At 49.8% G+C, this 23,285-nt stretch overlaps 1 protein-coding gene and 1 non-coding gene across 4 annotated transcripts in view; one reads left to right on the top strand and one right to left on the bottom strand.

Annotated features, from left to right (window-relative positions):
* LOC147712126 (sulfotransferase 1 family member D1-like) overlaps positions 1 to 23,285 on the bottom strand; it is a 129,960-nt gene that overhangs the window by 50,566 nt on the left and 56,109 nt on the right. For all 3 annotated transcript variants that reach the window (XM_086922912.1, XM_086922911.1, XM_086922913.1), the window contains 2 exons: positions 21,971 to 22,097; positions 19,781 to 19,875 (listed from right to left, as the gene is read on the bottom strand). In XM_086922912.1, the coding sequence (XP_086779038.1) occupies positions 19,781 to 19,875; positions 21,971 to 22,097 (222 nt within the window). The remainder of the gene's footprint in view (positions 1 to 19,780; positions 19,876 to 21,970; positions 22,098 to 23,285) is intronic.
* LOC147712127 (U6 spliceosomal RNA) lies at positions 6,387 to 6,493 on the top strand. The gene has a single exon (XR_015296275.1). It is a non-coding gene; the product is annotated as a U6 spliceosomal RNA (small nuclear RNA).

Genomic DNA, 23,285 nt, shown 5'->3' with positions numbered 1-23,285 from the left:
CACCCTGTTCCCCGGGCATTTGGACTGTAGCCTCACCCTGTCGCATGCTGCTCCTCCTTGGCTCTACCGCATGGGCGCTTGGCGTGCTGCTCCTACTGGTGCTGCCTTCACTCTCCTGCATGTCAATAGCAGCAGTTTGTGCAGATTGAGCATTTATTAGAGCCTCTAGCGCACCGGTCATTCCGGCTATGCCCCTTGTCAGGTGATTGCTGTTTAGAGTCAAGATTTCCTGACTGTTCATGCTACACCTGCATAGCAGGGATGTGGCTGTTGCCAGGCGGTGAATGGCTTTGTCAGTTCTCTGTGCACGCTGCTTCTCCCTGCGCCTTGATGTAATTTCAGAGTCCAGTTTAGTGCACAGTTGCTGCATGGATTGGGTCATGTCATGTATGCCTGTGGCCATGTTTTTGTTAACTTCCACCAGTTCCCTGATGCCCTTGCCAATTTCCTGAATGTTGATGTTGAGGTTGCGCATTTGTCGTTGACAGGACATGATGCCCTTACCCTGCATCCTCTGAATCTTGACCATGGATCCCTCCAGGCCTTGGAAGACACTGGACCCCTCCCCACGTGCACCTACACTCCTTCCTTGTATTGTGCAGCGTCTAGTGGTGCTAGGTACAGGCTCTGCGCTGGGCTGCAGTGTGGCAGAAATGTCAGCTCCAGGCAAGTTGTGTGAGTCTTCACCCACCAATTCACTAGCAGCTGACTCCATTTCCATCAGTGGGGAAACGACATGCCTCCTGCTAGGTTGTGCCAATGGTGTTTCATCATCCTGTGATGCTGGCATTTCTGGTGAGGATACCAATAGTGGGGACTGTGAAGGTCTTGGGTATGCCTGCATTTCCAAACTGATTTCAGGTTCCTGGGAAGGTGGCTGCCCACTCGGTACACCTGCGTCCTGTGATGCACTGGGACCTGGATCTTGACTTTCATCCCTCTCGGGTGCCGTGCCTTCTGCCTCCTGGGACTGCCTTCAGGATGTGTGACCTGTGGACATATGAGCGCATATCAGCTAGGTGCAAATGTCTCACAGCCACCACAATTAAACTTGGGAAATTGCACTTATTACATGCTGCCTGCCCTTCATTGTGTCTGCTATCATTTGCCTGACTTTGTGGTTACTGTGCTGTATGACATGGTTTTCTAATTTACTGCCTACATATACCATGATGTATTGCAACTGTTTTGCACAGACACACTGGGACTGGGGTAACTTAGCTTCAAGGGGTGAGGGATGGATGAGGGTGTGAGGGGGATTGCTGTGCATGCATCTTACCTTTTCTACTTGCAGATTTCGCTGAGCTGTCCACTTCTCCCAGTCCGTGGACGCTTTCTGTCTCCAAGGTTGTGGCCACCAACTCCTCCAGGTCAGTGAGGGGGGGTGCTGTGTTCTTTCCTCCCCCTGTTAGCGAGGCCTGTTTGTGGTGGTCTGCTAATTTTTTTTTTTGTGAGGCTCCTTAGGTCATAAAACCTCTTTTTTAAATATTCAGTGACTCTGGTGGTCACTCCCACTGCATTCACTTTATCAAGGATTTCATGCCAAATCTTCCTTTTTGATGATTCAGGCACAGAGAGGGAGTGCCTTCCCAAAAGTTTGTGGTGCACCTTTACCACCTCCTCCACAAGGACTTGGAGCTCCATGCTGCTGAATTTGAGCTTCCTTTTTCTGTCTGTCTGCTCTGTGTCCTTGCTGCTTGCCATGTTTGAGTTTTAAAAGTGCACAAACTCTGTCTGCTGCTGCTCCCAGTCTCTCTGCTCCAACTGCCTCTCCAGAACCTTCCAATTAGTTGCAGCTGCCTGTGTAGCCACTTCCTGGTAGGAAGGGGGAGGGTGGTTGCACCTGATTGGCTGTTGTATTGAGTTTCACTTTTGCTTGCTTTCCGATTCGGTATTTACCGAATCAGTATTTACCGATTCGGTATTTCCAATGCATTCCTATGGGCCTTTTGGCCCATAGGGATGAATGGGAAATACCGATTCGGTAAATACCGATTCGGTAATTACCGAAAGTCCGATACCGAATTTTACCGATTCAGTAAAAAATACAGATTTTTTCCCTACATCTCATTTACCGATTTTTGAATACTGAATCGGTAAAATTCGGTATTTAAGAATCAGTAAATTACATTACCTCCTCGTAAGTCTACCTCGCCACATGATTTACATAGTGAGCTTTAGCTCCACAACAGAACCCTCCAAAGCAAAAAGAAACCACCTCCCACCCCCTCCCAACATGGCCGACCAGTCCCACCTGACCTCTATAAGAGGCGGGCCGGCCCAACCAATCAGCCTGTTTTTTTTGTTCTGCACGATTCTCTCCAGAGCACGGTTCAGGTAAGATGGGCCGGCGTGAGCTGGCCCTTGGGGTTTAGGGTGGAGGACCTGCTCTAGCGGTCTCGAGTGCCTTATGCCTACAAATCCCCCCCCCTCTTCCTTCCCCCGGTCCTGTGGGGCCGGTTAGGTGCTGCTATAGCGTGCCAAGGGTCTACAGGGGGGGGGGGGGGCGGCCGGGGGTGTGGAGTGGTTGTACTTGCCCATGTCTCCCCCGGTCGTTACTGTTGGGCCCTAGCCTTTCTGTGGGCTTTTTGGGTTCTGCGCATTCTCCTGTGTGTTGTACATGCTGGTGGTTGTAACACCCCTTCAATAGAGGTGTTTCTTGTGTTCCTGGCTCCCCTGTTTAGTTATGCGCCTGGAATTGCGCTCTGACTACACGTGGAGATGGGCGCTGACTCTCACCTAAAGTTTCAGCCGTCTCAAGTGTGGGAGTATTTACATTTGTCTGCCCCACGGAGACGGATCACTTCTAATAAGTGAGTTCTCTATCTGTCACTGATTTAGGACGTACTCTCTAGAGCTTTCTGTATGGTAAATGTGATTGCTCTCAGGAGATTTGGCGCTGAGGAAGACGAGTCCGGTGTGTGACTCGTATTTCATTATTTTTTTTAAATGGAAGGTGCGCCAGGGGTTTGCGCCAGGTTTTTAAAGGACCTCGGGCAGCAGATGGCGCTGTGACACTGCCTTTGAAAGTCACTTTCTCCCGGTGCACGTTAGACACTTCGAGCGCATTTCTGTTACATCCACATTGGTTATGGGGTGCGAGGCGTGCTGGAGCCTTGCCTGGGTCTGCGGCGCTTCTGCGGAACGCGCTGCTGGTAAGGAGGCCGCATGTCCGCATTCTGGCCTGGGAGCCCCTCAGGTACGCTACGGTGGTTTGGGGGGGGCGAACTCGGTCCTACCTGCCTTTTTGACGGCGGGTCCTCGGGGGCTCTGCTGTCCGGGCCGGGTGCTCCCCTCCTGCAGGCCCGGGACGCTGGTCGCTGCCGAGTCTCGCCTCCGCTTCCCTTCTTGGATTGTGGCGGCCCTCCGGGCCGCGGCGGGTTGCCGCGCTGTGGATGGCTCCGGGCGCCTCCCACCTCTCGGGGGCGGGGTTTTTTGCCACCAGGTGCTTCCGATGATTACCGTCATCGGTCGTGTGCGGTTTTTCCGGCTGCCGCAGCGGATGGCGTGCTGGGATGGTGGGCAGCGCGTCTGTCCCCTTCTCGGCGGGTCCGGTGCTCCATGTCTGTGAAAGGAGCTCTGACTCATTAAATCGCATCCTGCCATTGCTGTAGGTACGTCCCAAGGTGGGTACTTTTCAAGGGGGCTTGTACATGTTACTCACTTCGCTGATGTCATGTATGTTTATTTTTACCTACTTACGGAGGACATGTGAGAGGAGATGCATTTCTTGTACTCGCCACGTGCCGACACTGACAGCAGACATGCTGTCTATAGGTCTGAGGTTGGTTTAAGGCGGCGATCTAACCCGAGTCCTGGGTACACTTACCCGCCTCGGCGGGTATTGGATATATGCCTTATGGACTCGCCCTGACCCATCGGGGGGGCGAGTTTCTGGAGCGCCGGGCTAGTGTGCGGGGTGCTCTTCTGTGCTGCGATGCCTCTCCTCAGGTGGCGGGGGCTCAGCCTCCTCTTCGGTCCCCGTCTGCGCTCTCCGGGGGTTACCGCGCTGTCCCATCGGGGGGTCCTTGCACGGCGGTTTGCCCTGCCCCCTCCTCGCCTCGTCGCCCTCTCGGTGGCCCCGGGGGGGTGTGGGGCCCAGATGGAGAATTGTGGCCCAGTGGTTAGAGCTGCAGTCTCTGATGCGGTGGTCTTGCCCGGGACCAGGGTTCGATTCCCCGCCGCGGCAGGTCTTGGGCTCGAAAGGTCCTGATGACGTTAGTTGGCCTGTTTTCTCTCCATGGGAGGCTTGGCCTCCTTCATTGGGGTGTCCAGGACAAGACTCCCGCTGGGGGGGTTGTTTGACTCATCCCTCCCGGAGACAGGGGGTCGGTCTCCACAAGGTGCGTTCTTGTTGGCTCCCGGGCCCCTGTTTCGGCGTTTCCCGGTCTGGTACTGGTGCGGCCGCTCCCGTGTTTGTCATCCCGAGTTCCTGGCTTCGGCCGTCCCGCTCCAGGGGGTTCCCTGGGGGGGGGGGGGGCTGTCGCCTCCATTTCGTCCCATCTTGGGCCGTGGCTGGCACGGTTCTGGGGCTCTTCGGGCTGGCTGGCCTTGCTGGTCTTGCGGATTCTCCGCGGAGTCCCTCCTTCTCGGACTGGTTGGGGTACCTGCTCCTTCCTGGGTCTACCCTGCAGGGCTGTCCGGGAGCCTATGGCCAGGCCACCCTAAAAGCACCTGATCTCGTCCGATCTCGGATGTGATGCACGGATTACCTGGTGCTGTAGGCTACGACCTGCGAGTGGATCCCACCCTCGGTTGCGGATGCTTCCGGTGGGTTTTGCCTTCTGGCCCGTGGGGCCTAGGGCGATTCCTCCCTGCCTGCGCCTGTTCTCGCTGATATCAGTATTTTTTGCAGGGTCGAGCCCGGTTAGTTCCGGGAGGGGAGACTGCCTGGGGTTCCCAGGGGCGGCAGGCTGTGGGTACTGTGCACCTGGCCCGCCTGGTGGTTCTTCTTCACCGGGGGGGGGGGATCTGGGTGTTCCCCGTCTGGACGTGTGTTAGAATTTGGCCTCGTCTTGTTCTGCGGTGTCTCCCCTCCGTCGGCTCCCGGCTCTAGGGGCGGTGGTCCCTCCGGTGCCCTTCTCGGGCTTGTCCTCCTTCGGGGGTCGTGTACCTGGGCCCCGTCCTCCCCTCTGGTTCGTTCATGGGGGGGGCGCCCGTTGGCGCCGGATCGTTTGGGGGTCATTGGTTCTCCGACAGTCGCGCAACACGGAAGTGGCTGGCGGTCCTCCTGGCTAAGGGGTGACCGGCCTTCATTTGCACCTGTGCTTCGATGCCCCCTGGTCTTGGTCGGGACGGTCGGCCTGGGGGTGTGGAGCGGTGTCAGCCTTCGGTGGGGGTGCTGGATCCGCCCCCTCTGGTTTCCTTGATCGGGGATTGTGTTCTTGGGCGGTGTGGCCGGTCCTGGCCCTTCGGGCTGTCTTTTCCACGGGGTCCGACTAGGTGGAGGCGGATCGACTGAGTCGGTTCTTCCTTCGTTGCCTGGTCTCACCCGGACCTCGGTGGTGTTACTGCGCCTGGGGCCTCGTCTCGGTCGGCCGCCGGTGACTCTGTTCTCGGAGGAGGTCTCGACCTTCCTGCCCGGGGTCTGGTGTCTCCGCCCGGGTCCTTGTGGTGCCCGGTCTTTTGCGTGGCCTTTCGAGTGTGCCCGTTTCCCCCGTGCCCTCTGTTATCGCGGGCCCTCGGCTGGATTCGCTTGGGCAGGGCCGGGGTGCTCCGTGCTGCTCGCCTCGGCGGCGCGTGGACTCCTTTTTGGATGAATTACTAAGGAGCGTTGGCTCATGGGTGAGTCTTGTGCCTTGGGTGCAGACGGCCCTCACTGGCCTGGGTTCATTTCCTGCCTAGGCTGGGGTATGGAAGTTTTTGCCTGGCACCCTCGTGTGGTTGACACGCTTGTAGTGGTGCGTTCCGGTATTTGGATCCCGGCGGGGTCCGCCGCCCCGGGTACCCTCTCCTATGGCGTGCTGAGGGTTCGGGCCCCCTGGCCGACCACGGATCTTCCCATTCCGGGGTTGGGTCCCACGCTCTCGGCTTCGGTATTGAGCCGGCTCTGGTCGGCTGGCCTGCCTCCTTCGGCCGGCCCTGTTCTTGTGCGGAGTTCCCCGCAGGTCTGCCACGGGCTCTGCCTGTGCCCGGCGCTGGGCGCCCTTCTCGCGTTGGCGCGGTCGGCTTGGTGCTGTCCCCGCCTCCGTGGTCCCCTTGCGGGTCTTGGTTTTCCGGTCTGAAGGGTGTTCCTGGAACGTGGCCCCTTCTTCCCTGGGGGGCCGGTGGGCGGCCTTGCGGGCCTTCCTCAGTCCGGTGTTCGTCGACCGGGTTTCCATGGTGGCTCGCTTGGCTCCGATGTATTTATCCTTCGCCCACGGGCGCTCTGCCGGTCTCCCCCTTGGGTGCTCGCTTCGGCTGCACAGATTCTAATATTGGAACGTTACTGAGGGGATTTGCGGGGCCCCTGCGCGAGGGTGACTCGCAAATTCATGTGGCATCCCACAGGAGTTTTCTCTCTCGTACTACGAGCTCTTCGGGGTCCGCCCTTTTGGGCCCCGGCCCTCGGTGGCTTTGCGGTTCCTCGCCGGTCAGGGGGTTTCCCTGGTGGCAATGGTGTCTGCTGGGCGGATGGGCGTGCGGGGGTCATTCCTCCGCTCCCCGCCCTTCTTGCGGGTTTTGCCGGACGGGGTTTCTCCTCCGGCATGTCCCCCGTGTCCTTCCCGGGGTCCATTCCCCGGGGCCTCGAACTCGGGTGGTGTCTTCCCGCTTGTTCCGACCAGCGTGATTCCTCCCTTGTCCGGGCTGGTTGTTCGGCGTGCTGTTTTGGCTTCTCTTAGCCGCACGTTTTTCCTTTCCCGGTGGGATGACCTGTGTTATGCCTTTTGGGCCCGTTTCGTTCGGGCCGCTTGCCCTCGTTCCTCCATGGTTCGCGGGCTTACTCAGGCTGGCATCCTTCCCTACGCTTCGCTGGGTTCGGTGGATCCGGCGGGGGTCCCAGGGTCGGTCTGCGAGGTGTGGCTCTGTTCCCTGGGCCCCCTTAGTGGGTGTCTCCTCTGTGGAGTATTGGTCTGACTTCGGCGTGGTCGTCACCCGCCTGGTACGTGGGTCTCTAGCAGTCCCGGGGGGACTTCGCTGGGGCCGTTCTGAGTGCTGGAGCTGCGACTCCTGGTTGGCCTCCTTTTCCTGGAGGTCTTGATTTCAGGTTTCCTGTGGTCCCTGTTTTCTTTTCAGTTGTTTACATCAACCTTGGGTTGGTTTCTCTGCATCACCTTGTGGTGTTGTGGTTATGGTGGTCAATGAAGCCTTGTTGGCTTGGGTATTTGCTCACTATGTAAATCATGTGGCGAGGTAGACTTACGAGGAGGTAATGCCCCGGTTACTTACCGGTAATCTTCATTACTCCGAGTATAGTCTTCCTCGCCACATGAGTTCCCTCCCCCCCTCCCTGTCTGGCTATCGGCTTCATTGTTTGCTTGGTAGATCAGGCTGATTGGTTGGGCCGGCCCGCCTCTTATAGAGGTCAGGTGGGACTGGTCGGCCATGTTGGGAGGGGGTGGGAGGTGGTTTCTTTTTGCTTTGGAGGGTTCTGTTGTGGAGCTAAAGCTCACTATGTAAATCATGTGGCGAGGAAGACTATACTCGGAGTAATGAAGATTACCGGTAAGTAACCGGGGCATTTACCTACATCTAGCCCTTATTTCTTTAGACTTTGGAACTGAGAGAACTTGGTAAACAGTGACTATTGTATTTTTAACCTTAGTTAATACCATTACGGACTTTGTTCAATTTAAGCTCTGAGGTCTAAGGTGATATGAGTCTTCAGTTAACTATTGCCCATAGTTATTTGCATAATTCTAGAAAGATAAATTGCCACAGTCTTGTTTAAGACAAAGCAGCACAATTATCAAGTGGAGAGCAAATTCTGCAATATATAGCTGATGTTAGAGAATTAGAGAATATCAAAAGCGTAATACATTATTTTTGCCTTTAAGTGCACGCATTCAAGAATTGTCAGAGAGGGAGAACTACAGTGATAACAAATTAGAACACGCGTCTTCACAGCTCATTATAGGTAATTCCTGATTCATAGTTTGGCTGTATAGTTAAAGAATACACTTAGGGATAGTATTAGCATTTACTCTTTTCTTTTAACGCCTAGGTGCGTTCCTGCTTGTTAGAACCCAGATCCAGGCTGGTCCAATTGGCAGACGGTAGCAGTCTCTTCTCTTTTATTTCTCTCTCATCCCATTTCCCCTTCCGTTTCGGGACAACTGCAGAGATCCTGTACATCAGTAGCACTGAGAGTTGTTCCAGGTGGGTTGAGGACAAAACATCGCCTCCACAGACGCTCCTGGAATTTCAGGTGAGTGGATGGTCTCACACTTGACAGTGGACAGTGGACGCAACCATATCACCCCAGCCAGTGGGGGTCCTTGCGGAAATGTTGCCTGTTACGCCCCACCTGTAAGCGTGAGCTGAGTGGGATGGGCTGTTGTACGCCACCCAATCGTAGGGGTGTGAATAAAGAGAACGCAGCCCTGGGTGTTGCCCTCTTCCAGAAAACCCAATGTCTCTGCAAGGGAGGCGCCTCCCACCCTGCCATGAGGCTGACGCCATCCTCGTTAGTGCAGTTGCCTGAGATCCTGTGCGCCTACCATACCCCGGCCAGCTGGACCACAAACCCTTCGGGCCGACCCTACGTAGCCAGGTCACACTAATCAGGATCCGACACCGGCGTGTGTTATGGAGAGCCCACCACATACTAGTGCCCGAGGCCCGCGACCGGGCCCGCCTTTCAGACCACCACTGTCACCCCGACGCTGGTCCACATTACTCCTTTCTCGTTTACATATTCTACCAGCGACCTCTGTGGCCCAGTGGGTCCCATATGTGAGACTGTGTCCTGGCTCCTAAATGGCAGTGACCCCAAATCCGGGACAGTGGCCACAGCACCAGACTCCCCTTCGATCAGTGAGGCAGAGTGCCATATGTGCATTTTTGAAACAATGCCACATATTAACCATTGAATGATATTGATGTGGTTATTGTTTTATAGAGCTTGCATTACTACATTTTATTGGCAAGCCTATTTGGCTCCAAAGTGTTTGCCTGACTATTTCTATTTTGTTTTTGCACTAGTCTATTGTCTTTTTCTCTCACCTTCTTCCTCATGTTGGGTACAGGACTGTGCCCCTGTATAATTGTGTGTGTTTATATTCCTTTGAATTTACTCTTGAAGATCAATTGAATTAAAATCCTTTGTCTGGCTGGGCATTGGAAAAACATATATAGAACTCATTGTGGTCTATATATCATCAGTGTTCTCAAAAATTCTCTATTAGCATAGGACCTTTGTTTCTTGTAATATGTGCATCTTGCGAAACATCCTGCCACAAACCCTGTCCAACGCCATCCGGCGAGCTGTGCTGCCACAAACCATGTCCAATGCCATCCAGCGAGCTGTGCTGCCACAAACCCTGTCCAACGACAGCCGTTGAGCCATGGATGAGGGTCCAGGACAACCCTGAGGACCAGTAGGTCTCACATCCAGCACCTAGTCGCGAATCATACCAGTGGATGCATGGAGAGGAGTAAGAGGAAGATGCAGCTCTGTCCGGGCAAAACCCAGGTCATAGTCATGGAGGTAACCGAACACGTGGTGCCACTGAACCTGAACTACACAGGCCGGTGGGGCCACCAACCTATGACGGCGACACTCGTTGAATGGTCCATGCTGACCGATGCCTCCTGCCTACACTGCTCTCGGCCTAGGCTGTGCTCGAGTTGGCTACATATTTGGAACTGAATATCAAGTATGCACAGGTAGATTACACATCATTTCACGCAAGGAGAGGCCTAAGAGGATGTTGCCTTGCAACTTGGTAGAGAGAAAAGAATCATTGTTACAGAGGTGTTCGTACACTACCAACAACTGCCCTGGTGTCACTAACACTGTGCATCGCGAGTCAAAGACATGTAGCTGTGGGCCACCGCTGACAGCTGCCTACGGCCTACACTGCCGTCCAGTAGGTCACAGAGTCATGATTCAGCAATGGCGGAGTCCATATCACAGACCCGCCAGCTTTTCACGATTTCGCGATTCACGAAAAAATCGCGAAATTAGCTGAGAAGCGGGATGGCTTCGATATTTACCATTTCGGCTGCGAAAAAGCTGTCCCAGCTGCAATTTTAAAAAAATGGTGACTTCTCATTGGATGTACGCAAACACGTCACTACGTGTTTCCGTACAGCATTGAGATATGGGCAGAGTGAAAGGTACACAAGAGTAGCAGGCAATTTGGCACATGGGGTCCACAAACATCAATCGAGAAAGGAGGGGAAGTGTAGTCCTGCACAGACTGAAAACAACATGGCGCGCGCTGTGAGCTTGTCTTCGGAGAAAAAGCATTTCCTGAACTACAGTCTCGTTGTAGAAACCCGGCTCGGCTGTAAATTCGCTGCCTACCTGTGTTGTGAAAAAGATCCGATTAGCGGCTGAGGGCCACAGGTCCCGTGTGAGTGCAACTCGATCACAACTATGTCTCCGGCGTTAGATTACAATGGTTCTCCTGGGAAAAGCGACGGATATTGGAATGGCACAATTTTGTGAGCGGGTGCATATTTTCTTCAACTTTTGCAAAGGTTAACATATCTTTTTATTCAACAGTTACAAAATGTAAATTCATGTTAGTTCTTTTTTTTTACCATTGTAAACTATATCAGCAATTTGCTGTGCCTTCATTAGCGAACTCTGAATTGGTGAATTCAAATGCTGTTCAGTATATGTTGTCCAGCATATTATACCTTTGTGCAATTGATGCCAGCGGAAACCCTTCCATACTTTAATTTTGACTCAGTGACTGCGAGAATGAAATGAAAGGTAGCATCTATTGCTGTTTTTAATTTTAATTATCGTTTCTTTTGCCCTCTGCAACCAGGCCCGGACTGGCCGTTGAGGGCACCGGGCAATTCCCCGGTGGGCTGCATGGTTGGGGGCCGGTTTTGGGCCCCTGTGGCCGTTTTTGTTACAGGGCCGTTATGCTGCATAAACGGCCCTGTAACAAAAACGGCCGAAAACCGGCCCTGTCACAGAGCGCGGTCGCACCTCTCCCCCCTCCCCTCTCCTCACGGAGGGGGGGGGGAGGGGGGCCGGCTGAGCACTTTGCCAGGGCCGGTTCTGGTTCCCAGTCCGGCCCTGTCTGCAACTGATCTCTGGCTGTGCGTGTGACAATCCTGCTAATCAATTAGCAGGCAGGTCAAACATTTTAGGTATGTCGCTTTGGCTTTCACTTAAGTGACCTTTAAAATCCCAGGCCCCCTCTCATCCTCTGCTCCGTTTCTGTAGGTAGAGGGGCCAGTGAGGAGAGGTGCTGGAGAGGCGAGGGGAGCTGTGAATGGAGGTGCTGTAGAGGAGAGGGGAGCTGTGAAGGGAGGTCCTGGAGAGGCGAGGGGAGCTGTGAAGGGAGGTGCAGGAGAGGAGATCTGGAGAGGAGATGGGAGCCTCGAATGGAGTTGCTGGAGAGGAGAGGCGAGCTGGAGAGGAGGGGGAGCTGTGAAGGGAGGTGCTGGAGAGGAGAGCTGGTGAGGGGAGCTGATAAGACAGGGCCTGGTGTGAGAGGGGGACCAGTAGATAAGGAGGCGAGTGAGAAGGAGAGATGCAATAAAAGGGACTGTGAAAGAGAGAGATGCATTTTCTTCAGGATGGGTGAGGTAGTGAGTGAGGACAGGTGGGGAGCTGAGGTGGAGCGAAGGTGATGGCAGAGGAGGAAGTGGAGGTAGTGCGCAGGGTGACGGAGGAGACGGGGCAGGTAGAAGGTCTGGCAGGTAGATGAGCCTAGTAAAGGGAAAGGTCACCAGGAGAGGCTTTCTACTGCTGGGCGTGAGAGGCACAGCCTGTGCTTCAGATACAGTCACTCCGAGCCTTTTTAGTCACTGACTGCAGTATTTAGGTGCCGAACTGATAGTATTAAGATGACACCTTTGCCCGGAGAGTGTTTAAAATGTAAAAATTACAAAACTACTGTCACAAAATGTCACACATTACGCCACATATTTTGCTTTTGTTGATGAATAATTTAGACAATGCACCTGCTTAATTTGTGCCTAGCTCGCGAATAATTCCAGTGCCCTTGCATAAAATGGACGAGCTACCTCTGTTAACTTTTGAGGAAAATATACACAGTGAGCCTTAAAGTATCTAAGTACTGTATCAAACTGCATTTCGGCAACTTAATGAAGTTGTGCAGGATATGTAAGGCTTACTGAGAGCCGTCTATTCTCCTTCGACTCCTGAGGGTGTTTTCCAAGAAATACCTTCAAACAGTAAGCTATCAAGCCAGGCATGTGCATTTATTATAAGACTATCAAGTGATAGAAAACAGTTTCTACTGTGTTGTTAAAAACCATTTGAGGTATATTTTTTTGAAATAGAAAGTTGGGTACCATCATGTGTAGAAGTGGAATAGTTACCTTCATACACAAAATGAGGGGGCTCTGTATGATTAATTACACCACAATTTAAAAAGCACTTACACATGATTATATTTTTATTTAATTCTTTAATACCACTATTCCTTCTAACCCTTTACATGTTCTTGCCATTTTTAATCCACTTACAAATTCGACAGAGTGGGGTAACACAGCCCCCCCGCAGTGGGTGGGGGGCCAAGCTCCGGGAGCTAAAGCAAATGGAGAATTGCATTTCCATGGGATAACAGCCTTCACCTGTGGGTTGCTTCCTCTGTTCCATATTCCAGGTTGCCTATTCAAAGTGGAATACTCTGCTAAAATAGTTTCCATTGATTTAAGGCTGAAAATGAATGATTATGAGTAAAATAAAGTGCCGCAAAAATGCCGCTAAATTTCCCTATTTGTGCGGCTAAATTTCCATATTTGTGCCGCTAAATTTGCGAATCCATGCCGCTATATCCTGGGGGGTCTGATATCAGTGTACCAGCATCATCGCAGTCTGCATCCCCACTTAGCCCCTGTGCCACTAAGCCTGCTCCCCTCACATTCATGAACACTCTTTGGTCGAACAGTGGTGGCGTCTGAGCCTATGGACTAGGTGGCAGTTTTCACCCCCATGTAGCTGATACGGAATTGGAGGTGGCAACGGGCTGTCGCATTCCACTCCTCCTTTTGCTGATTGCTGATAAAATCAAACCTTTCAGCATATTGCCCTAGAGGACACCTTCCACTATCCCCCAAAACACTCCGAAACCTACACCTTGGACAATGATGGTTACCTGCTCAAGTCGCATTGCCCATTTGACTGCATAGCAAGTCACCGTCCCATGCCTGGGTGCCTGTGCTGGCCGCAGTGCATTCGGGGCCACTAACTCTGTGCTGGTCAAGTCTGGGAACCCTTCTCCGGAGACTTAGGCAGGCCCCTGAGGCGTGGACCTTGGGCTCATCAATACCATGATTCTGTGGCCTTACGCTGTACGCAGCCTCCGGCCCAAATGCGTCCCACCAGGGTTCACACACCAAAGCGAGTCCAGACCGGCCCGGATGACGCATCAAAGCAGGAGGCACACACCACCACCGCAAGGACCACCTCCCAATGCCATCTGCCTGCCATGGATGCTATTATCGGCCTGATTCCCTGCTGAGCACTCCAGGTGCCAGTGACTCAGTGCACCGCAGGCCATTGTCCGTAGCTGATTGTGTTTTGTGCCATAGTGCGGTTGCGTAGGTATGTCACCTTAACCCCTTCCCTGCTGGGTACATTCCCCCGCTGTGCTGGGGAGTAGGGGGGTGCGCGCAGCGCCCCCATGCTCATGACGAGCTCAGATCGTCATGAGCTACAGTGCTCCTGTGCTCATGACGAGCTGAGCTCGTCGCGGCCACACCCGTTTCTTTAGAACGTTCAGCACAGCAGGGGAATTAGCCCAGCGTGCGAGCGTTCTAAAGGCCATGACGAGCTCAGCTCGTCATGAGCACCGGAGGACTGTAGCTCATGACGAGCTGAGCTCGTCATGAGCATGCAAGGGGTTAAACATTATTGGAACTCTGAGATGATGATGGTGAAGATGATGCAGGTTATGACACACCCCACTGCATCTGCATCAGGAATATATCGAAGGGACACAATCCAAGACATTTTCTGCACATGAGCGCGCTCATCTCTAGTGTCCACAGCCCAGTGCACTGTGACTCACGGACACGTCTGTTTGCATGTTGGCTGTCCTCTGGACTTTATCTGGCTCACCCCATGTTGTTCATCAGTTGACTTTGTATTGCATGTGTTTTCTGTTTGCATTGCACTGGTGTCCAATGTCCAAGTGGTTGCCAACACCAGACATTCCGTGCGGGTTGGCCTACACTCACCCCACACACATCCAGCACAGGCATCACTGTACATGTGGCCCTGCCAATAAAGGGGCCGGGCACATGTGCCTTTAGCCAGTTCAACATGATGTCTGCGTGTGTCCCTGTGGTCTTGTAGTATGCATGTGGGCCCTGGGCCCTACGACTTTACATTGTGCAGTGTACCACGGATGCAGATATGTCACTGGAGGCAGCGGGATGGGGCTAGGACATGTAGCTTTGTCGTCACCCACTCAATTTGTGATGGGAGTGGCCAGGGCCATCGTATGCACAGCCAACATGGGTGTGTGACTGCTAATTGCGCACCCCTGGGCATGGTTCTGTGCTGTGCATCTGCATCTGCATGTGTCTCTATGGCAGCGTGGGTCTCCTTAGTGGGGTGTGGTTGGGCGCTGTAGGGTGATAAACCCCTCCGTATGTGTCCTGATTCGCATTCCATGGATTTGGCCCCCATCCACACCTGTTGGGCCACCTCCTTTTGGCGTGCTGACACATGCCATTGGGATGCCATGTGTGGGTGGGTGAAGTGTTGTGAGCCAGCTGTGCCTGTGGGTGCTTCCTGCTGTGTGGTCTGTTGCAGACTTAGTGTTCTCTCTGAGTAGCTTGGCTGTCCGGGTCCTGGTGGGGGGTTGCATGGGATAGCCATGGGCTGTTGTAGGGCGTCGGTGTCGATGGTGTGTTGATGCATTGTATTATGTGCTCTGCTGAAGGTGTTGGGTGCCCCTCTGCATGTGAAAGGGAGGTGCGTGTTGCCTTTGTGCTGGCATATATGTTGGCGCATTGCGCTAATTTGCATGCAGACTGTATGGCAGTGTACATTGTGACTGTTTGGGGGTGCTGGATCCGTCTGTGGGTATGTGTACATTTGGACTACATGAAAAATGTGAGGTCGTACATGTACGTTCCCATTTTACTGTTACCAGCTGTGTCAGCTGTAGTGGCCATGTTTCTGTGCATGTGCGGAGCCAGTTGTGTCCTCTGTTCTGCAGAGTCGCTATCCGCGTAGTTCCAAATTGTCAACAATGTGGGTTGCTGTTCATGCTATGTGTGTGTGCTGCAGTGTGCCAAAGGGGTATGGGACATGATCCTGGGTGTTTGTGGGTGTCCAGTGTGCTATACCTCATTATGCATGTGTGCTATTGTGCCCATTTTCCCCTGTCCCCCGAGGCCCTGTTTGTTGCACTCCCTGTTGGTGTTGTTTCTGGTCCTCTCGAGCTGTGTCTGTTCTCCCTACTCCTTGCACTGTCTCCACACTGATGACTGTGGCCTGGGTTTCCTCCAGCTCCTCCAGTGTGGCTGGACTGCCACCTCCTGTCGCTGTTGCTGCCTTCCTGTTGGCAGCGGGTTGGTGCCTGGTTTAGGTTGTCACGTCATGCCATCGCCTACTGGCTTCCTGGATTGGCCTCCTCAGCACTCCAACTGAATTCCAGGTGGTCTGCTTGTGGGTCAGTTGCTGGTAGTGTTCTGTCACCTCCGTGATGCTGGTCTTGTTTTCCTGCGGTTTGCACCCCGTCTTCCTCTCCCTCTTCACCTTGGCCTTCCCCAATCCCGTTGTTCCTTGCTGGTGGTCTGTGGGGGTTATGGGGTTCGAGTAGGTCTCTGCGCTGGGTCAGGGTGCATCCTTGTTGCTACGTGCTTTGGCTGGCTTTTGGTGTATTTTCCACAAGGTTTTTATGGTGCATTTTCCTGCTAGACTCGTGGGATTAGCCGGCCTGTGGCTGGTTTTTGCTACTTTTTGTCCCTCGGTTGGCCTTATTGCATGTTTTTTTGCAACGTGGCATTGATTTTCACGAGGACATTTACCTCGTTACCTGGTGTCTATCGCATGCTACCGCCTTGTTGTGAATTTCACATTGACACAGGGTTATTTTCCTGCGATAGGCTGCGATGTTGAAAGTTGCGTTACGCTAAGCTTGCTGTAGTTATCACACGTTCTTGTGAATATACCCCAATATTTCTAAATTGCACACTATGATCAAGGGCCAGAGACCCAAAAAGTTAAAAATATTCTGCTGCAAAATAACTGTTTTTTTTCTCAAAGAGACCTTTATTGACTTTATGCAAAACTGACACAGCAGGGTGCCTACATCCCATTGGGCCAGCACTACACCACAGTTTGTTCACATCAAAATGGGTAGGGGAAGAAGTACAGCAAGCCGCCTACAACCCCATCGGGCCAGCCGTGTCAGTAGGGTCTGCTGCAAAGGAACTTTATTAACAAGGGTGAACTCATTTACATACTTAGGGGTACTGTTTGATGAGGGGGGATCTTGGGTACCACAAAAAAAAGCAAAAAAGCATGCCATGGTAAGATCAACAGTAGCTCTCCTTGGTTTTGTACAGAGACTCGGGGCTAGGTCAATTGAAGCTATGCTTAATATTTACAGATCTAAATGTATTGCCATCGCTAAGTATGGGTCTGAAATCTGGTGCTACAAGGCGGTAGAGGAATTACAAATAGTGGAAAACATGTTTTCAGGAACTTACTCTCGGTTCCACAATCCACTCCGTCATATTATTCACAAAGAATTAGGCACTGGCTTTGTTTCTGACCTGATAGGACTGGCTCCACTCGTAAGCTGGATAATGATCTGGGTTAATGCAGAATCGATGATGAATCGAGAGATTGACCAAGATTGTCTATCTTTGCATAGAGCCAGTTGCATCCTGTGGTTACGGTATGCAAAGACCGTAACAAAGGAATTAGGGCATCCCGATCTCTTTAAGTCTCGAAACAATATCAGGGAATAGGACCTACCCTGGGTTAAAAACATATTTTAAACATGATGTACACTGAGAGAGAGGCACATGAGATAATGAAACCCAAGGTACGAGCCTATCTTTTGCTGAAAACATCTCCATTGATAAAACCATATTTGAAAGTTGTAACAAAGCCCTAACCTATCACCGCTTTCTATTAACCAGATTCAGATTTCATCTTTTGCTCTATATATTGGCCGAACCGCATGGTTGGAGAAAGGTGAAAGATTTAGGGCCTTGCACATGTGATAACTTCTCCACCCAAGACACCATGCACTTTATCATTATTTGTGACCACTTTCATGAAATTTGCAGAAAGTTTTTAGTGCCTATTTTAAAGGGAAAAGGGTTTATTCAGGTACAGCCTGCATTAGTGTACCTACAGATGCTGAGTTGCACATGGGAGATTTTTTACATTGCCAATTTTTTAGTTGCTGCTGTTATGGAAAGGTAAAGAAGGCCCACCATGCCAAGTCATGTTGAGGCTCTTTTATAATCATGACAATCTGTGTTTTAAATGAATGCCGCTTTAAATGAAGTTTGAATGTTTGATTGTCCCTTGCGCCCTAGAGAAATCTCAAAGACATCTTGCATAGATTGTTTGATTGATTTAATCTAAAGGCTGAAGTCCATCTTAAATTAGCTCCATGAAGCTGGAGATTAAATGTTTTTATGGTGCCTAAAATTATTTTAATATGTCTTTTGTATATGTTGTTATGTTGTTGTATATGAGGGTTGTTGTGTACTTTTATGTTTGTTATTAACCAAATAAAGTGGATTTGACTAACTGAGGGACGAATAATGATAAGAAGCAATGATGGATGAGAAGTAGGTATGTGAAGTAGGGATGATGGACGATAAGAAGGGATGAGAAGGATGTGTCTTAGAAGAGAAAAAGGGCTGAGAACCAAGGATGATGGCTGAGAAGCAAGGATGATCGGTGGGAAGTAGGGATTATGGAAGAGAAGTAGGGATGATGCATGAGAAGCAGAAATGAGAAGCAGGGATTATGGATGAGAATTAGGGATGGTGGATGAGAAGTAGGAATGATGAATGAGAAGAAGGAATAAGAAGCAGGGATGTGAAGTAGGGATGATGGATGAGAAGCAGGTATGAGAGGTAGGGACGATGGCTGAGAAGCAGGGATGGTGGATGAGAAGTAGGGGTAAGAAGCAGGGATGATGGATAAGAAGTAGTGATGATGGATGAGAAGTAGGGATGACGTGAGAGAAGTAGAAATTGTGGATGAGAAATACGGATGATGGATGAGAAATAGGGATAGTAAGTAGGGATGAGAAGTGAGCAATGAGGATGTCCTTAAATGGATGCTGTAAGAACAGCAGTTGTCCTGCCTTTCCCCTCTTATTCTTCTCAGCCCTGAATCTTCAGCTCCAGACGTTGGATACAGTTCACTGGGATCTGCACCTGAGCACCACCAGCATCAGGAGAGAGTGTACAATCTAGTAGGGACCAGGACCTATAACAGTGGTCCTACTGAGGAAATGATGCAACATGTTTCATCAGGTGCTACAGGTTGCACTTTCACTTGATGCATCTGATTGAGGCAGACAGACCCGACTTTAGGGGGAGGAAGTGTTTGTAGGTGTATAAAAAACAGCTACAACAATGCTAATTTACAAGACAATTTCCAAAGGTATATTCCATGTGGTAGGCTCACAAGATTTGCTTTCAAACAGGTGGGGGTCATACACCAAAGACATTTAAAACAAAATTACAATTAAGTTGATTTAAAAATTTCAAGACTTGATGTGCGTTAGTTGGGAGGTCCTTGTATGCCCTTCTGTTGACCAGCTGGGGCGAGAGACTTAGTCCTTTGTGTGATTGGGACTGGCCTTAACCACAGTGGGTACTTATGTTTGGCATGCAGTACGCAATGATATATCGTCTCCAATGCAGAGAAGTGATTAAATAAACATTTAAGATTCTACTGTCAGAGTTCTACATTGGCTGATTTGTTATTTGAGGTAATATGTGTCTTCAGACTAAATGCAATATATGTGTGACTTTTGTCAGGGCTGAGTGTACTTTTCATGGTCAATTAGACCATTTGGAATACATTAGAGGCACTTCCTAGGAGGTGCAGTGATACACCAAACAGCCAATACCATTAGGCGATAGGTGTACACTATTTCAGATGATGACTGACACGGCTGACCTAAAGAAGATGTAGACAGTAGGATGCAAGTGAACATACAAATATGTAAAAGATTCTAGGAGGGGGATTGAAAGACTTAATAGCAGATTTCAGTTAGGAGCATGTATGGAACCAAGCTCTGAATTGCCGCCAGAGAGGATGAAAGTTGACTTGGTGGGCATGTCTTTTTCCTATCGGTTGGAATTGATGGTCATGTCATGCTGGCTTGTGTATTCATCATAAGCAGAGTGGGAGTGGCCCGCTGGACAATTGGAATTGAGTTCCATAAATGACTGGAGCAAGATCTGTCAGATGCCAAGCTCTCTCCCTTTTTCAGTGACACTAGGGCTGTTGTTGGGAAATATCAAAATTTTCAGTAGACCAGACTTCCACACTTCATGAGTTTCTTTATTGGCACCAAAACTATGCTCTAATATACTGAAATAGTCTCCCTTATTTCCTTGAATGAGTCAGAAAACCTTTGCATTAAAATCTCACTGGTGTCATAAGTAGGATTCAAGATGGCAGCTTCTATCCTGCAGCACTCACCTCCTTCATATCCTCATAGAACAGGAAGAGTATAGGGTGGTCGCGGACCTTCTCCCACCAGCCTTTCACATGGTCGTACCAGGAGCCATATGCCACTAGTTTTTAAGGGGAGGTGGATGTTAGAAATTTAACAACACAATCACTAGCACAAAGGAAGCATACATCAAGAATACACAACAGTGACAACAACGCATAATTACATTTGGGGTGAATATGAAACACAATAAAGAATGTTACGAAAGCAGGCCAGGGTTTAGGGAATTTGGCAAAACACCCAACTGGCCAGCACTTCCAACAGCCTTGCAAGACTGAGTCGTCCTTTTACTCATACTAATGTTAGACCGTAAGTGGCATAGTGGAGAATCTGATCTAATTCTGAGCACATTTTTGTAAGTTTCTTTCGGTTGTAAATACACCGTCTAGGCAATGCCCTCGGTAAAGAAACTGAACGGACCCCCTACCCATGTAACAGCGGCCCCAGGAGTAACTCGCCATTCAAGATCCAGATCATAAGGGGCAGGAAGAGACAAACTGGAACTATTATGTTAAAGTGGTAACACAAATCAGGCAAAGCCAAAGGAGAAGCAAGAAGCACGGGAATGTAAGCAGACAAGACATATGCAAATATAACGTAACGTCGAAGTGCTCTTACTGGGTAACATTTTGATTCCACAAGCCCATGAATATGAATGCAACTAGCCCAACCTCTATGATGGTTTTTTTTACTTTAGAGCGACTTGAAAAGGATACATTTTACCGAAAATGTGGGACCCTGTTATTGATTCTTAGCCTACCTGAACTAAACTGTGACTCCAAAAAATGTGCTTACAAACAAGCAAATCCTCATATTGGCACCACGGCTAAATATCAACATGGCTGCCCCTGGATTTTCATGATAACCATCAAAGATTTTCAAAGGAGAAAGGTTTTTTCCGTTTTTAGGTCCCTTACATAAGCAAGGGCATTTAAAAAACAATACGGTATAATACTGACTCTGCAATAGCCTTCTGAGTCTCCCTGGAGCCTACACACTACATTGTCAAACCCTGCCATCTGATCCTAAATATAAGAGTGTGCCTGTCACCTCCGGGAGTCACTCGTGTTGATGTGGGACATGATGGGACCTTTTCAGGTGAGTTTAGCTACCTCCAAATGCTAAAAGTGGAATATGGAAAATGCAATTGACAGCGTTGTGTAGGAGATTTCAACTCCCACCGTCCATGCCCTGTAGGGAGAGATATGGAAAACTGGAAGGTGATGCTGGATACACCTGCCACATTGGTGATGGTGGAGGTGGCGATCCAATTATTACATCATTAGTCACCCAAAAGGATGTGGGAAGCACACTGGCAGCAGCAGAAGAGGTCAGACTATGGCATATGGACAATACATAAACAACAGTGGAAAAGGTCAGCCTGCAGCACGTACCCTGTATGAGAACATTAACGGTAGGGTCAAAAGGCAGAGAGATGCATCGACTAATATTAAATACTCACTACAGCAATACGTGTTAGGTTTTTCCGATGGTGGCACGGTGGGAGGGGCAGTTTATCACACACGGGAAGTATCTGTGCGTGAATTGAAAAGGTCAGGCTGCTATAGTGTATTGGCATGTGGGCAACAGTGGCGGTGTCAGCTGGTAGGCCAAAGAAAAGGTAATCCAGTGAAATAGATACAACAATCTTTCACAATAAACTCAATGGAAACTTTAATTAATCCACTGATGAGAAATCCTTCTCAAAGCAACCAACTATTTAATTTAAAGACCACACTCACACCAGGTTATGGATTCGATGTAAATCATTATACATCTAATTTGTTATCTCTTTTTTCCAACGTATAAACAATACACATGTATTTACAATAACAAACACAAATATATATACACGGGAGCGCATGGATGGTACATGGGCTGGTGAGGGTAGAGGCAGCCAGATGCACGATTAGTAAATGGCAGAAGTGATGGGGAAGATCTGTAATACATAAGCAGTCATGGAAGGCTTGCATTACATGTTCAGTCCTTTCACATACGTGGAGAGGGATGTTAGTCTATACCAAGTGTTCAGTTTAGGACAACATAGTCAAAATGTGCTTCCTTACAATACTGCTGGTGACAGTAAAAGCTAACATCAATGATTCTACGTACGAGCGCTAAGATCCTTTTACAGAGCCCTCTGCTTAGCTTCTCACCATCTCCAGCTATAAACTTTTCCAGGTACTCGGGCCATGCACCAGGCTCTGGATACCGCTTCGCCATCTTGTAGAAATGGAAGTAGGACACAGCTGTATCCTTAGCGTTGCGTGCCACATAGATTATCTGTGGTATTTTGAGAGAGTAGATCATAAGGTTAGGAGCACTATGAATAATTCTTCAGTACATTAGTAGAAGTCAAAAAATTCCAAAACCAAACATTTCTTCCTAAATTCTGAAGCTGTCCTAGGTCGACATTAAAGACTCCATCTGACCTACCTCCCCCTCGTTAGTGGATATCTTTCTTTGGCCCGTTTTTACTTCCGGTTGGAAGTCTTTGTGGGTTAGTTATGTATGAAAAAATGATCAGATGGGCGAGCAGGGTCCCTATCCTTTAGATGAATCCATATTTAAAGTAAAATGTGTCTAATTTGACTTATCTTCCCATTTACCACTGTTGTTTCTTTGTCCTCCTCGTAATGTAATATGTGGCACACTTTTCCCATTGTTTGATAAGGTTAGAGGTCACAGACTTTGATGCATGTTACAATGATCCTTGCATGTGCTCCGAATGGATCTAAGTGCATGACAAAAGTACTAGGGCTACAAAATTCTAGCGTTCAAAAATGTGGGATTTTTAGCTCCAATTCTTGGTAATAGAAATTGTATATGCTAAATTATCGCATATTTTTGCTGCTCATGTATCAATAGCTAGAGGTGAATTTTACCAATCTCTCCACCAGCCACAGCACCTAGAGATCTACTTGCAAGTTGACCTTGTGGAAGTTCCATGCTGGTGGCATTGAATAGATACAATGCAGTAGCGCATGTATGCTTCATAATCAACTAAAAATAGTATTTTCTTTTGTCCTACGAAGCAACAGGAGGGCAGACGTGTGAGGGCTCCCCCTTGCTTAATAGACTCTAGTGCATGAAAATCGAATAAAACACCCTAAAATTGGTATGGGCAAGCAGGCTGACTGATTGCTGGTGAGAGATACTGAAAACCGATGATCTGATTTCAGGCCTACGGGATGCAAATACGTAGGGGGTGGGGATTTATATGAAATGTTTTAAAACAAAAATATGTAGCTGCAAGCCAATTAAATGTAATAAAATTAGGAATTTTTATTAAAGGTTAGGGAGGTGCTGTGAACAATGTTTTTTTTGTGAAAATATTTTTATTGAGCACCGCATATAATATACAGGTGCACAATAGATAATAAGCATTTCAGAAAATTTCAAAAGAGCAATTCGGTATAAATCTTGTCCGCATGCTTAGGCAAAGTCGACGTGGAGTGAAGTCACTCTACA

Source organism: Lissotriton vulgaris, chromosome 5 (genome assembly GCF_964263255.1).
Source record: "Lissotriton vulgaris chromosome 5, aLisVul1.2, whole genome shotgun sequence".
Classification (NCBI taxonomy): Eukaryota; Metazoa; Chordata; class Amphibia; order Caudata; family Salamandridae; genus Lissotriton; species Lissotriton vulgaris.
This window is presented reverse-complemented; position numbering and strand designations above follow the sequence as displayed.